The sequence below is a fragment of the Lytechinus variegatus genome, chromosome 4 (assembly GCF_018143015.1).
Source record: "Lytechinus variegatus isolate NC3 chromosome 4, Lvar_3.0, whole genome shotgun sequence".
In the NCBI taxonomy this organism is placed as follows: domain Eukaryota; kingdom Metazoa; phylum Echinodermata; class Echinoidea; order Temnopleuroida; family Toxopneustidae; genus Lytechinus; species Lytechinus variegatus.
Window position 1 is genome coordinate 53,052,610 of NC_054743.1, and position 16,021 is coordinate 53,068,630.

Genomic DNA, 16,021 nt, shown 5'->3' on the forward strand with positions numbered 1-16,021 from the left:
TCTCATGAGTTGTCACTAAAAAGTGCCAAAATTGTTTAATATTGATAGTTGGATGATTTTTTTTATATATTTGTAGGTAAAATAAATTGAGACTTGTCTCCTTCAAACCTCCAAAGTCAATGTGTTATATTGTTAAGTAATTGTGTTGTAAACTACATGTATGTGATATGGATACTTAAGGACGTTCCACAGTTATGTTTGTGCGCATTATGTCCTGCGCATAGTTTAAACACTGCGCGCTGACGTCACAATTGATGAACAGGTGATTAATTAGCTGCGGGTATGAGCTGATTTTTCTCATCAACTGCAGATCCGATGTGTTATTTCATGAAGCTAAAAAATTGAATTATCCCATGGACCATTCAAAAAAATTCTTTACAATTTCAAAATACTTACTATGCAGTGCTGCCAAGAATCACGAATATTACCCCGAGTTTGAATAAATGGTAGAGTGGTTTCAATTTTTTCTTCACATAGATACAAAGCATTCGGTGCATTTTGGTGTTTTAAAAAGCACACTTGCTCTAATCAAAATGCTGATAGTTTAAAAACAAGAACATGAACCCCTATTATTTTAATGTTTGTACCTCTTAGGTAGACCTTCCTCTACAACTCTGCAAATTTTTGTGAAAAAGACATGGATTTTAAATAAAGTGCAGCATATATTGTATTTAAGAGGTTTGCTACTGAATTTTTTTAGATTGGGATTTTGTTATCTTTTACGCCATTTTTAAGAACTTAAAATTGCGAACAAATAGCACTATAAATAGATTCTCCATTCTAACAATACAATTATTAATTCTCTTTCGAAATTTGATGACTTTTTCATGTATTTTGACTGAGTAATAGAAGTTTAAACTCATTGGAGTAATCTTGGGCGGTCTAGAAATGCCAAATTCTTTTGAAAGCGCAATTCTTAAGAACATCAATTTGGGTGAACTTTGAAGCTCTATAGCAAAAAAATCAAGCAAATGGACCTATGTTAATTTTTGCATATTTCGAATAATAAGGTTCTAAAGTATCTATGTGCAAGGGTTGGTGAAAGTGACATGGATTTCACTTTAACTGTGGAACGTCCTTAAATGTGATCGGCCTCTTGGCCGCAACGATCTCAATAAACCACACATAACCTAATACTCTGCTTGATTGTTGCCTTTAATTCATTATCGTCTTGGCGTTGTGGCAGCTATTGGGTCTGAGCAAAGCCAGTTATTCAAATAGTCCTATAAACCTAATCCAGATTCTATGAATCAGGCACTCATTGGTGATATAGGTCTTGGATTCTTAATATTTATAGTGTGTGTTGTAGTTCCATCAATTGGTATATAAGTCATGTGCTGTAACAATAGCATGAAGATACATCGGGATGCAATGTCCACCGCAGCAAGGAGCACCGGTCCCTCGCGAAGGGGTACGGTTACCGCCTCAGTGCTCCAGTAGTAGTGATGTGAGAGAGAATTCTATTCCTTGTTTGAATGTACCTTATGTTAGACATGATGACAGAAGAGTGAAGAGTGTTTATCAGGCTTATATGATCAGTGAGCAGGTTTAGGGTTGCAAATTTACCGAGAATTTTCGAGGTGGAAACTTTCCATGGGAACAAACAGGAATTTATTGGGAATTTTAGGAATTTTCAAGAAGTAGCAATTTTCTGATATTTATAATAATAATGATAATACTCAATATTTATAACACGCTTTTCCCAAATGGCCCAAAGCTCTCACAATTTCAATTAACATATTTATACAAACAAGGCAAAAGCAATTTTGTGTCTCGCCCACTTACGGTATGAAAATAACCAGAAATATTGTGATTTGCGAGGGCATGCAAGAGAATTATATTAAAACTTCATTGTGAAATGACTGGTATGGAATAACACTTGTCATAAGAGCCTTGCACGTAAACTTTAATGTTGACCTGAATATGACCTTTGACCTTACCATGTGACCTCCAACTGCAGCATACAATGCAGGTCGCCTATTACATCTACCATCCAAGTTTAGTTGAAAAGCAGCAAACAGTTGTGGAGTTAGGCGTCATAAGAGTCTTGCAAGTAAACTTTAATGTTGACCTGAAAATGACCTTTGACCTTACCATATGACCTAAGACTGCAGCATAACATGCAGATTCCCCAAGTCCATCTACCATTGAAGTTTGGTTAAAAAGTGACTTATGGTTGCGGAGTTAGGTGTCATAAAAGTCTTGCATGTAAACTTTAATGTTGACCTGAAAATGACCTTTGACCTTACCATATGACCTCAGACTGCAGCATAACATGCAGGTTCCCCAAGTCCATCTACCATTGAAGTTTGGTTAAAAAGTGACTTATGGTTACGGAGTTAGGTGTCATAAGAGTCTTGCATGTAAACTTTAACATTAACCTGAAAATGACTTTTGACCTTACCATGTGACCTCAGACTGCAGAATAACATGCAGGTTCCTCAAGTCCATCTACCATCCAAGTTTGGTTGAAAAGCAACTTAAGGTTTGGGAGTTATGTGTCATTACATGTTTGTGACGGACGGACGACATTTGGATCCCTAAGTCTTGCCTTCACCTCTAGTGGGCGAGACAAAAATCAGAATGATATATTATTATAATTTATATGCAGAAATTGAAAGGAGTACCCTCTCAGATAATGCTTAATTGTGCTTTGTCAGCAAGTTTCAAGCCAAATCTTATGCTAAGACAGTGAAACAAGGCAGAATTTAATGAATCTCACACAACAGTTGATTTACTGTATGTGTGATGGCAGTATATACATGTACACTGCATGCTTTACATAAGGATACACATTGTTCTTCGATTGATACCTATTAGGTATTCTGATCTTTTTGCAGATAATGAGAATCATTATTAATAATAATTATAACATTAAGCATTCATATCATTTTATCATCATTACTATATTCCTCATTTATTTCTGCATAGCAGAAGTGAGAACTTGATGTTTGTGGCGGTATTGCTGGTTCAAGCTCAAAGTTTATTTCACTTCAATTAACCCTCTTAGAAATAAATGTTCTGTTCATTATTTTCAAAATACTAGATCAAATGAAACTGATATGAGACTGATTTAATATCACAAAAAGATATGAAATTACTAAGTCAATCTCAATCAAGGTCAAAGTTCATTTGAGGTCAACAAACTTAGTGCATGTTCCCCCCCCCCCTTTGTGAAAAATTATTCATTTTGATTTTTTTCAGTCAGCCATTACTTTATTACTCCCCCCTTTTTTTTTTTGGGGGGGAGGGGGCATCACAGAAATAAATTAGCAATTAAACATTGTTCATTTCTGGACCTGAGTTTTCCTATTTAAAGACTCAAGCCAGTGCCATAGCTGCTGATGGGATTAGTGAGCAATGCAAACCTAGTCTGCAAGCAAAGACCCTGAATGAAACCTTGATCAACAAGTGGGTCCCCATAAAGACTAGCACATTAATAGACTTGTTGACGAGGTTGAACGCTGCATTTTTTAGTACAAATGTTCCTTGAGTCAAAAGAAAAAGATTTATCCAAAGAGACACGCTGCCTTCTATGTTTCTTTGTTTGTTTGTTTTTTTCAAGAGGAAAACCTAAAGAGGCTTTACTGTGTGTAGTAGAAATGCATCTTTCTTTCGATTGGGCTCTAAAAATAGTTGAATTTAACAGAGTGAAATCAATAAAAGGGTTTGAGTATTTCGGAGCTTACATGTGGCTGTTCTTTAATGTACCACAGCTCTTCTACATGTCAATTGTAGACTATTTTCTCTTCAATCTATTCCAAGATATCAATACAAACAAAAGTAATCTTTTCAGAGTTCTAAAGACAATAAACTATTTTTGAATACATAAAACCAAAAGGGGAAAGGCTATCCTAGGCACACTCCTGTTGGGTTATAGCCTTCACTGTGCTAGAGCATTATTACAAACTGCAGAACAATAATAATAATAATGATAATATTAATATTGATAAATATGTAAAATAGATATAAAAGTTGCTTTATTATACAAAAATGTGCAATTTGCCTTGCCGGTGGCTTTAAAACACAATATTTTTGTATTCAGTGTCAAAATACGGAGGGGATGGGGTAAATTCAGAGGGCTCCCGTGTGCTTAAATAAACAAAAAAAAAACTTTCTTCAGGAATCATGTTAACTGATGTCTCATACATCTGTCTTTTCCAAGTCGATAATACAAGTCAAACTGGTTTTGTAAAGTAGCGGGAATGCCGCGGGGAATGCAGTTTTGCCACTTCACGGTCTCCAAAAGATATATATTTTAATAAATTCAAAATATGTATTGAGGTGGGGTACATTCGTCATTATTAATGTGCCAGAGATTTATTAAAGCAGCAACCTGCAAAGCAATGTCTCCTGTAAATTTTCCAAGAGAAACAAATAAAACAAATGGTGTTTTACCGATACCGAAATGCATTTGCCCGTATGTACCATAGATCACGGTGTGGCAGACACACCAAAAAAGCGATACGAGAAGCCGATGGAAGCTATTGTATTGGTATTGTGTTATCTCGAATGACATACCATTGGTCGCTTTATTGTCCGATTCATGAGTGTGAGTGTGACATAGAGGTTGTTTTGGTCTCGTTTTAGCGCAATATCACGTCTTACATTTTGACATATTTGCCCTCTTTCTAAGCAAATTAAGACACTAATACTGTCATGAAGCATATCAATTTTTTGCTAATATATTTTCTTTCATGAAGAATGTTGACATTGTGTATTAATTGCTGTTATTTATAAAACAGTTTAGGATTCATGAAAAAACACTTTGTTTTAAATTATAATTTGTATAATTCATGTAAATTAGGTAATAATAAACAAGGATATCCCAATCATTTTATGACAATTTTCTTCCCTTTCTTACCCTAAGTCTTTATTTCCAATTTTAGGGCAGTTCTTGTTACATATGTATTCTTAAATACTTGTTTTCGCTATATCGACATAATATGCAAAAAACCTGCTTATTTGCATAGATACAGCGTGTCTCTTTGGATGAATCTATTTCTTTTGACTCACGGAACATTTGTGCCAAGTGGGACATTTGTACTAAAAAATGCAGCGTTCACCCTTTTTGCAGTTAACAAGTCTACTACATTCACATCTTGCTGTTTCCTGTTTGTGACAGCCTTCAGTACACAAGGCATGAGTAGGCTGCACATTAAGACCCTTAACTCGATTGAAGGCTTGCACAGACAGACTACTGTATAAGCTGTTATTTTCGCAGATTGCCGATCAGCCGCGAATTTAACATGCAAAAATATTGACGCTTTTCTTAGTCAGTGCCAATGCCCCCAACAGCAAAGATTTGCTATGGAAGACATCTGCATAGTGACAAAATGGAGATATGCACCTCTATATGTACAAAAAATAAGGCTTAGAAAGTACAGTTAGTGATTCAAAAAGTTAGCTAGAATTTCACTTTTTTTTTATTTCTCAAACAAAATCAGAGCCTAAACTATTTTCTAACATTATTTTATCAATATTTATACACTCACTGTAATATCAAAATGTATTTTCCATGAAATAATTTGATTTTTTTTGTCATCTGAATATATACATGTATTGGTAGCTATTTGCATACTCATTAATATTCATAAGTCATATGACCAGAATTTTTTAGGTGAAGATTCTGTTCACAAAATTCCACAATTTTGCATTTTTACCAACTTTTAGAAAAATGAATCGAACAAAACACAAATTCCAAAGATTGCTTAACCCTATAGATCCTGTGGCATGATGAATTTTTAGATCTAAAGGTTAAAAAAGTGAAATCTAAGCCACCTTTTTCCACAATTTGTAACTGTGTTTTACAGGGACATATTTATGTACAAAAGACATATCAGAATGGTGGCTTTGAGGAGTACAGACTTGCACATGAATTGCACTAGTTTTGCTTCCTTTGAAATGCTGTGGAAATGTTTCGTACATCTTCTGAACAGGCGAAAATGTCAGGACCCCCGAGATTCGCGAAAAATTCTATACGCGAAAACAACAGCTTTTATACTAGTGAAAAACCCTTCACTCGAGGAAAGTGGTCTGAATATGCAAGCCTTTTAGAAAGTTCTGCCAATGACTTGTGTACAGATGATTCATGTGTTCAACAGAAAGTTGTATTTGGGCTAGTCTTGTGTGAAGACCCACTTGTGGATCAAAGTTTCAATAAGGGACTGTGCGTGAAGACACATGTAGGGGCACTGTTCTATTAATATGTTATTATGTAATGGTAAATGGAAGGCAGGATCTTACATAACAAAAAGCCTTGACATTAAAAAAGCTGAAAAAATAGTGTCATGTAAAGTTTCATTTTTTTAATGTTGAATTGAAAAGCTTCATTTTGTACATTATGCTCCATCATGTTACTGGATATATATATGTATATTTTTTACCCTGGGCAATTTCAAGAATGAAGAATGATTAAATACAAATTAAAATATAATATTTGAGGATATCAATTTATAATCTTGTATTTAAAAAGACAATTTATCACTTTTTGTAAAAAAATGAAAATTCCCGAAAATTCCCAGCAGTTGAAAATTCCCGAAACTTTCCATGGAAATTTTCCAAAATTCCCGGAAAGTTTCCAGCCCTTTGCAACCCTAAGGTTGAAGCTCTGCTTGTACTAGGGCTTTCAGAATTAAATTATCTTGATATTTAATCAAGTTTTCAAAGGCATATTGTATTTGAAATCCAATGTTACAGTGTATACTGTTTTCATTTTTGAAAATCGGCCCCAAAATAAGGAAACTATCAAAGTGAAATAACAAGGCACAAGCGATTTTGTGTCTCGCCCACGTATGAAAATAACCAGAAATATCGTGATTCGCGAGGGCATGCAACAGAATTGTATCGAAACTTCAATGTAATATGACTGTGATGGAATAACACTTGCCTTAAGAGCCTTGCACGTAAATTTTAATGTTGACCTGAAAATGACCTTTGACATTATCATATGACCTCCGACTGCAGCATAACATGCAGGTCCCCCAAGTCAATCTACCATCCAAGTTTGGTTGAAAAGCACCATACGGTTGCGGAGTTAGGTAAGGTTGACCTGAAAATGAGCTTTGACCTTATCGTGTGACCTCCGACTACAGCATAACATGCAGGTCCCCCAAGTCCATCTACCATCCAAATTTGGTTGAAAAGCACCTTAAAGTTGTGGAGTTAGGTAAGGTCGACCTGAAAATGACCTTTGACCTTATCATGTGACCTCCAACTGCAGCATAACATGCAGGTCCCCCAAGTCCATCTACCATCCAAGTTTGGTTGAAAAGAACCTTAAAGTTGCGGAGTTAGGTAAGGTTGACCTGAAAATGACCTTTGACCTTATTGTGTGACCCTCGACTGCAGCATATCATGCAGGTCCCCAAAGTCCATCCACCATCCATGTTTGGTTGAAAAGTGACTAACGGTTGCAGAGTTAGGTGTCATAAGAGAGTCTTGCATGTAAACTTTAACGTTGACCTGAAAATGACCTTTGACCTAACCATGTGACCTCCGACTGCAGCCTAACATGCAGGTCCCCCAAGTCCATCTATTATCCAACTTTGGTTGAAAAGCGACTAACGGTTGCGGAGTTAGTGTCATAAGAGTCTTGCATGTAAACTTTAACGTTGACCTGAAAATGACCTTTGACCTTACGATGTGACCTCCGACTGCAGCATATCATGCAGGTCCCCAAAGTCCATCTACCGATACCATCCAAGTTTGGTTGAAAAGCGACTTATGGTTGCGGAGTTATGTGTCATTAGATTTGTGACGGACGGACGACATTTGGATCCCGGCTAAGTCTCGCCTTCACCTCTGGTGGGCGAGACAAAACTGACTGCATGCGATGGGCGACGGAGTTTGCTTGAATTAGTTTTTTCTCAGACCTATTGAGGTCAAGAAACACACGTTTAGATACTTAAATAACTGGTGATTGAGGTTTTCCATGGTTCGTAATCGGGGTTTGCATTCTACAACAGTTTTACCTCAAGCAGAGCTATGTTTGGCATTTCTCGAATGCGCAAAGGCAGCCAGTCAAAGAAAAGGACAATAGGATTTAATAGCTACGATGTTTACATTGTTTATTTCACTAAGGTCACACTGGACCACACGGGTCGTGTGGTCCAGTGGTTAGAGCATTGGACTCATAATCGCAAGGTTGTGAGTTCGAATACCAACTCTGCCATTGTCTCCACTTTGATAAAAAGGCCCGAGAGTGATATCTGTCATCTATAATGTCAGCAACTATGACTGATTAACCTAGACGTAAAATGTTTCATAGGTAATTGGTCATATACCAGCTTGGTGTTTACCAGCAAGATGCTGTCCTGCCGAGTTCCTACGGGAGTTACCACAAACAGAAACAGAAATGGGAGTGTTCGAGAAAGAACGAGAATGTTCTTTTTAAAGGACAAGTCCACCCCATCAAAAATTTGATTCGAATAAAAAGAGGAAAATCAAACAAGCAAAATACTGAAAACTTCATCAAAATCGGACGTAAAATAAGAAAGTTATGACATTTTAAAGTTTTGCTTATTTTCACAACAGTTATACTCACATCCTGGTTGGTATCAACCGCGTAGCCAGGATTTAATTTTGGAGGGGGCGGTAAATGCACGCGAAGCGTGCCAACACTTACAGAGCGCACCAAGCACGCTCCCAAAAGGGTGGGTGCAAGGAGGGGGAGCTTCCCCCTCCCGCGCGAAGCCTTTAGTGTTTCATAAATTAAAATGAAAAGGAGCCGTTTCTCTTGTCTCTAGTACCTCCATTTCGGTTGACTATACAGTGCGTCCCAGAAAAAACGAAACCGAGATTTAGCAATCATTTATCATTACTTAATCATAAATAAAATAGACAAATGACCTACCAATTTAAAGCTTAGAATCCCCTCCTTTCATCTGATATTACTTAGATTATTTCTCATTCACGCATGAGTGAGCAAATGCAATTTGAAGAAAGAATATCAAAAGCTCATTTGGCGGGGGGTATCTGGGTTTCAAAAAGAAAACCACATTTTTGAAAAGTTCAATATCTCCTCTTTAATTTGATACCTAAATTGCAGAAAATGGTCACGAAATAACAAAGTTCTGGTCATTTGAAATAAGGGTTGAATTTCAAAAATTTCATAAAATGAAGAGGTTCTCCAGGCTGGCTTGAATAAACCCAGATACCCCCCGCCAAATGAGTTTTTGGTATCCTTTCTTCAAATCGTTTTTGCTCACTCATGCGTGAATAAGAAATAACCTAAGTAATATCAGATGAAAGAGGAGATTCTAAGCTCTAAATTGGTAGGTCATTTGTCTATTCTATTTATGATTAAGTTATGATAAATGATCGCTAAATCTTGGTTTCGTTTATTCTGGGATGCACTGTATTGCGATTTTGAACCTTGTTTTCAAAAGTGATTGTGAACGCACAAAAGAGGTATACAATGGAGGAAATTAAAATGATAACTCCGCGCAAAGCACGGAAGCTAAAGCGTTTTATCAATTTTTCTTGCCATAAATAGCTTACCGAAAAAAGGGTATTTTCAAAGATATATTGAATACTTTCTTAGGAAAGATCAGATTTGATTACAAACAATTTAGCAACAGTGCATATTTTTAACTCGCAAAAGAGAGGAGAAGATTGGTAGAGGAAGATACCTCCGCGCACAGAGCAATGAAACTCTGAAATTTCAAAGGGCGGACGTTTCATCAAATGTAGACATCTCTAATACCCAATCGGCTCTAATTCAATTGATTTTCTAAGATTTTTGAACTTCATTACAAGGAAAATAGTGTGCAAAAAGTTGAAACTTCTGTGATTTGTTGAAATTATCTATCTATATGAAAAAGGATGCCTATTTTTTTTCACTTATCCTGAAGCGCTTCATTTTGAATATAAAGAAACTTAAGTGTCATTCAAAATTTCAAACTGAGGGTGCAAAACAGGACAGGAGGTGAATGTATACAGGGAAATGACATGAAGTTTAATACAATTTGATGAAAAATATTGTACTTTTTTATTTAATACGACACAAATTTCATACCTTCCTCTTTTTATATTTAGGAACCTGTCATGGTTGTTAATAGTAATGAGCTGAAAAGCGGGAGAAGCTGACTTTATGGAGGTGACGGCAGAAAATGATATAAAGATTTTACCCGCTCGGAGCCGATCAGACCAGAAGTTGCACGATCAATTGAAAAAAAGATAACTTCATATATTTACTTCGGCCTAACCTTACTCAAATCCATGCCCTAATGTATACAATTTTAACTTTAACTGGCAAGAAGCACATAGCTGAGGTGGAAAGACAGGGTTAGAGAAAAGGTGGGGGAAACAATGGAGAACTTCAATATTGTCATTTAACCGCGCACAGAGCGGAAGCAAAATTCATATATAAATTTAGAGCAAGAAGAGTGAAGGAGTTTCTCTTTTGAGAAAAAAAATAAATAAAAAGAAAAAACACAAAGCTACCTTTCCTCCCTACCCTTTTCCCCCTCTTTTTTCCTTTCTTTTTTTTCTTTTTGGGGACGTTTTTTGGGGACGACCGCCCCAACCACCCCCCTGGCTACGTGCCTGGTCGGTATGCAAATGAGACTGATGTCATCCACTCACTCTTTCCTTCCAGAAAAGTGAAAATTTAAACATACAAGCTAGCAGTTTCTTCACGTTCATCACATCAGAACTCAAAAAGAGTTTCACACCAGACTTTATGTCAGAGCTTAGTTTATATCCAACAGGAATACAACAATTAACTTCTAAGGAATTATTTTGACAATTAACATCAATGAACTGTTTTCAGTTATTTTGAAAGAGGAATTCACAGTACTTTTGTCAACCCATGAATTGCTAAAATCAAGTGTTTATCATCATCTTCGTCTTCAGGGGACGTGTAGTAAAAAACCTGTGCAGCAGATTAATCTTGAAAAGTGTTGAGTGGGAGGGGGGGGGTGTGAGGCTGGGGGGCTAATCCCTGGTGTTAGGGTTAATATCATGATCCTTCATCATTTACAAAAGGGCTAATACATGTGTATGTGCTTACAGACAAAGGTGCTGTTACTTTTCCATCTAGATGAGATTACATGTAATTGGATTCATAATAATATTTACTAGAAAGGGACATGACGGTTGACACAGCTACATGTATGGAAAAAATAAATGTCTTTAGTTCTCCCCATCTCTTTGGTCGTAACAGGCATAATTACTCTTGTGCCACATAAATTTTTGGGTGCAACCTTCTAAGGGTTCTATGGACTATGCTGAGTAACTCAAAACCATTGGTTTATTGTAAATAAATAAAAAACTGCATGCTATTTGTAAACACTGCACAGTGTGATGTGCACATCACTTTTGTGTTTGTGTGTAAGTACAATACCTTTAATGCACTCGATGTGTATTGTGGAAGAAATGTGACTTGGCCGAAGTTGGCAGTCCACAGAATAATACTCTAGTTGAACAAAGAGGGCAAAGGGTGAATATCTTGTTCTTACCAACTTTCATAAACCAAGCTGCTTCATTCTTAAGTACATCTGTCTCACTGGGTGACTTTGGTTCTCTCACAGCAATGCTATTCAGCTCAACTAAAACTGAGGACATTAGAAACACATAAAAAAGATACAAGAGCATTGAATTGGTTTCGGTACTGACAATATGCAATCAACCAATGATTGTTCATTGTGGTCTACGCAATCAAGGAATGTTCATTTTATGCTATTTATGATCACAAAGAGTTCCCAACAAAGTTCACAAAAGAAACAATAAAAAACAAAGGTTTGAAAAACAGAAATACATAATAGCAAACAAGTGGAATGCATCTGGCGGTCTCATGTGCATCACGCGATTCAATATAGCAGCAGTGCTGAATTTGAAAACTACTATAACTCGCACAAGATGTTCAGTGATACTTGGTTACCCTTATTTCCATGTTTTATGAACTAGACCAATACACTTACAAATATATGTTGGTAATTCAACAGAAGCTCCCAATTCGGCCAAAGTTCATTGACCCTAAATGACCTTTGACCTCGGTCATGTGACATGAAACTCATGCAGGATGTTTGGTGATACTTGATTGTTCAGTATTACTTCATTAACCTGATGGCCAAGTTTCATGAACTAGGTCTATATACTTTCTAAATTATGATGTCATTTCAAAAACTTAACCTTTGGTTAAGATTTGGTGTTGACCCGCCGCCGCCACCGTCAGAAAAGCGGCGCCTATAGTCTCACACTGCTATGCAGGTGAGACAAAAAAATGTACATGTAAAAAGATACTTGTTTTAATTTCACCTTTATTAAAAACAAAACAAAGGGAAGTTACAAGCAATGAAAATAAGTCCAGGGCTCCGTAACACAAAGGTTTGTGATGAATAGCAAATATGAAAGAACACTTCTGATTGGTTCTTAGTCAGTATTTTGCGCCAAATGCGGGTGTAACATTGATCTTGATTAGTCAGTTCATTTAGCGATTGATAATCTTTGTGTTACGGAGCCCAGGTTACTTGTTTTCTTAGGATGAAGTACAGGGCTAATAAAAACAACCTACAGATACACAATACATAACATATGACAATCAAATTTACATAAAACGATTAAACATTGGTGATTGCAGAAACAAAATTGAAATAGATCAAGCACACATCCTTACAACTGAAATGAAGAGAGGATAGAAAGAGTGAACTTTATGAAGAAAAATAGGTGGAAAAAGTGTGACGAGTGAAAAGAAGGGGAAAAACAGGATAAAATGAGGAGGCAGAGGAGAATGAAGAAAAAGAGGAATAAGAAGTAAGGGAGTGCAATACAAAGTTTTTGAAAGAGATATTACATCATTGGCATATAATTTACTTCTTTACAAAAATCATCTACCTCCTTATACATCCAGAAGACTAGAAAACTGACAAGATAGCATGGATGGATGAGAAGGGGAAATATGAAGATTGGGAAATTGTGTAGAGGGAGAGAGAAGAAAACAGGGAGAGAGAAATTTAAGAAAGATAAAGAGAGTTAAGAGAAAGAGGGATGGAAGAGTGGAAACGTGAGTGAAGGAAGAAAGAAAATAAAAACAAGTGAAATGCCTGTGGCGGTCTCACCTGCAACACGCGATTCAACATAGCAGCATTGCTGACTTGAAAACTAATATAACTCGCACAAGATGTTCAGTGATACTTGGTTACTCTTATTTCCACGTTTTATAAACTAGACAAGTACACTTACAGAGATAGGATGGTAATTCAACAAATACCACCAATGTGGCCAAAATTCATTGAAATCACATGACCTTTGACCTTGACCATGTGACCTGAAACTTGCACAGGATATTCAGTGATACTTGATTACTCTTATGTCCAAGTTTCAAAAGTCAGATCAATAAACATGCAAAGTTATGATGGTAATTCAACAGATACCCCCATTATGGCCAAAGTTCTTTGACCTTGGTCATGTGACCTAAAATGCACACATGATGTTCAGTGATACTTGATTACTCTTATGTCCAAGTTTAATGAACTAGACCAACTAACTTTTAAAATTTATCATGGTAATTCAACAAATACCCCTAATTCGGCCAAAGTTCATTGACCCTGAATGACCTTTGACCTTGATCATGTGACCTGAAACTCGCACAGGATGTTCAGTGATACTTGATTACTATTATGTCCAAGTTTCATGAATCAGATCCAAAAAGTTTTGATCGTACTTCAACAGATACCCCCAATCGGCCAAAGTTCATTGACCCTAAATGACCTTTGACCTCGGTCATGTGACATGAAACTCATGCAGGATGTTTGGTGATACTTGATTAACCTTATGTCCAAGTTTAATGAACTAGGTCCATATATTTTCTAAGTTATGATGACATTTCAAAAACTTAACCTCAGATTAAGATTTTGATGTTGATTCCCCCCAACATGGTCTAAGTTCATTCATGATTTATAATTTATTCTTATATGTTTTCAACTTTTTATGTACGGACTTGCTGAAAAACAGCCTTGCGGCTGAAAGCAGGTTTTTTATCCCGTATTTAAATAAATAAAACATACATACATACATACCCTAAATGACCTTTGACCTTGGTCATGTGACATGAAACTCTTATAGGATATTTAGTAATACTTGATTACCTTATGGCCAAGTTTCATGAACTAGGTCCATATACTTTCTAAGTTATGATGTCATTTCAAAAACTTAACCTCAGGTTAAGATTTGATGTTGACGCCTCCACCGTCGGAAAAGCGGCGCCTATAGTCTCACTCTGCTATGCAGGTGAGACAATAAAAATGAGTATGAAATAGGTTAAGAAAAGTATTCAAAAGAAAATAAGATAAACACTATCTGAAATTTAAAAACTAAAATTAATCCCTTATTATGCCCGAAAAAACTGCTAAAACATTTCAACTATCAATTTCATTAAAAAAAACACTGATAACACATCAATATGTAAAGCTAGCAAACCTGACTCTAAGTATGAAGCTACTCCATCTGCTTCCATTCTGCAAATACAAAGTCATGATAACTTATTTGATAATGATATCAAAAGGTATTTTAAAATGCCATCTAGCACAAATACAGATTACCCTGGTCTTAGCTCAAGTTCCTGATATCAGTGCATCCCATCAGGTACCTAACATGGATTTAAATCTTGCCATGCAATAAAACCACTGGCTATATTCAAGAAGCATCATAGCTTTCCTTGCTTGTGAAATTTATGTCAAATTAAAAAACATAATGCCTGATTCCCTAACACACATGGCCCTGCCTGACACGTTCAGCATGGTTCCTGTCCTGCACCCGTAACTTCATTTTTTTTTTACTTAAGTACTTACATTAACATGAAATCACTAGAGATCACAAAACATTTGATTTTTCAAAGCGTAAATACGTTCAAACCAGTCATTTCCAAATGCTGCGACATTCATGCAGTCATTAATAAATTATGTCTGCCCTTGTATGTATCAGACATGCTATACACCTGGTTTAACTATCTATTTTTAAAGGTTGGGTAAATCAGTACCGGGGGTGGGGGGGGGGCACTCAGTATATAAAGAGTAGTGCCGCGGAGGGGACCTCCATTTTCCATTCCAAGGCATGGCATTTTTATCTTATTGGGAAAAAGAACAATGAAAGCTGCTCCAAAGCATTTTCTTCTTATCAAGAAAAAAAGAAAGAAATCCGCTCCAAAGCTTTGTATATTTTTTGTTACGCAGCTGTTCCGGCCGCATTGATCCGCTACAATGAGCTGCAATTTTGGTTAAAAGCGGCCGCAGAGCGCTGTTCGACCATCGCCTCTGTGGGAGCACACCCAGCGTCCGTGCCACTCTGCCGGGCTACTTGCATGCACGCCCGTTCCATTGGGATGCATATGCACTCACACGCAAGCGACCCGTTCCAAGGACCCCCATTTTCACAAAAATTTGTAGTTCCGAGGACCCTCCTTTCAACAATAAGCCTGCTCCAGAGTCCGTATTTGGTCTCGCCCACTGCACATACCTACCACTTTTGGTCGAGTATCCCCCCACCCCAGAATCAGTATTAAATCTGACATAAAAAAAGCCTTAATAACTTAGGAAATCAGATGTAAATAATTTTAACAACCGTGATATTTATTTTAATGAAAATTATTGATGATTTTATAATTCTCAACAAAAAGAAGACAGAAGACAAAGTTAATTGAGTTAATTGGTATAAAGAAATAATATTATCGAAAAGTAAAAAAGATACAAGAGTTTTATTCACACAAGTTTTTGGCAAGGCTGTTTCCTAAAAATGTCAGTCTGCACATCTCACACTTGTGTGAACCCCACAACTTCAAATCTTTTAATTTATGATCACTTTTTATTAGCTGCTTGTTTAAAAATAAGGCATCGGCTGAAGTGCAGAACAGCTACAATTCAATATATCATGAGTTTGGGGAGGGGGGCGCTTATATGACAAGTGGTAAATGGCACCACTAAAGAAACATGTGAAAAGGAAGTCTTTTACATTGGGCATGTTACATACGCAACACAAAAGGGTTTCAAAAACACTAAAATAACAAAAGAAAGGTATATATTTT

At 36.5% G+C, this 16,021-nt stretch overlaps 1 protein-coding gene across 3 annotated transcripts in view; it reads right to left on the reverse strand.

The window, feature by feature from the left end:
- The window catches only part of LOC121414317 (testis-expressed protein 11-like), a 200,653-nt gene that overhangs the window by 81,575 nt on the left and 103,057 nt on the right, over nucleotides 1–16,021 (reverse strand). For all 3 annotated transcript variants that reach the window (XR_005969834.1, XM_041607455.1, XM_041607454.1), the window contains 2 exons: nucleotides 14,422–14,459; nucleotides 11,463–11,558 (listed from right to left, as the gene is read on the reverse strand). Coding sequence is in view for 2 of the 3 variants with exons in the window: in XM_041607455.1 (XP_041463389.1) it covers nucleotides 11,463–11,558; nucleotides 14,422–14,459 (134 nt within the window). In the remaining variant the exon portion in view is untranslated. The remainder of the gene's footprint in view (nucleotides 1–11,462; nucleotides 11,559–14,421; nucleotides 14,460–16,021) is intronic.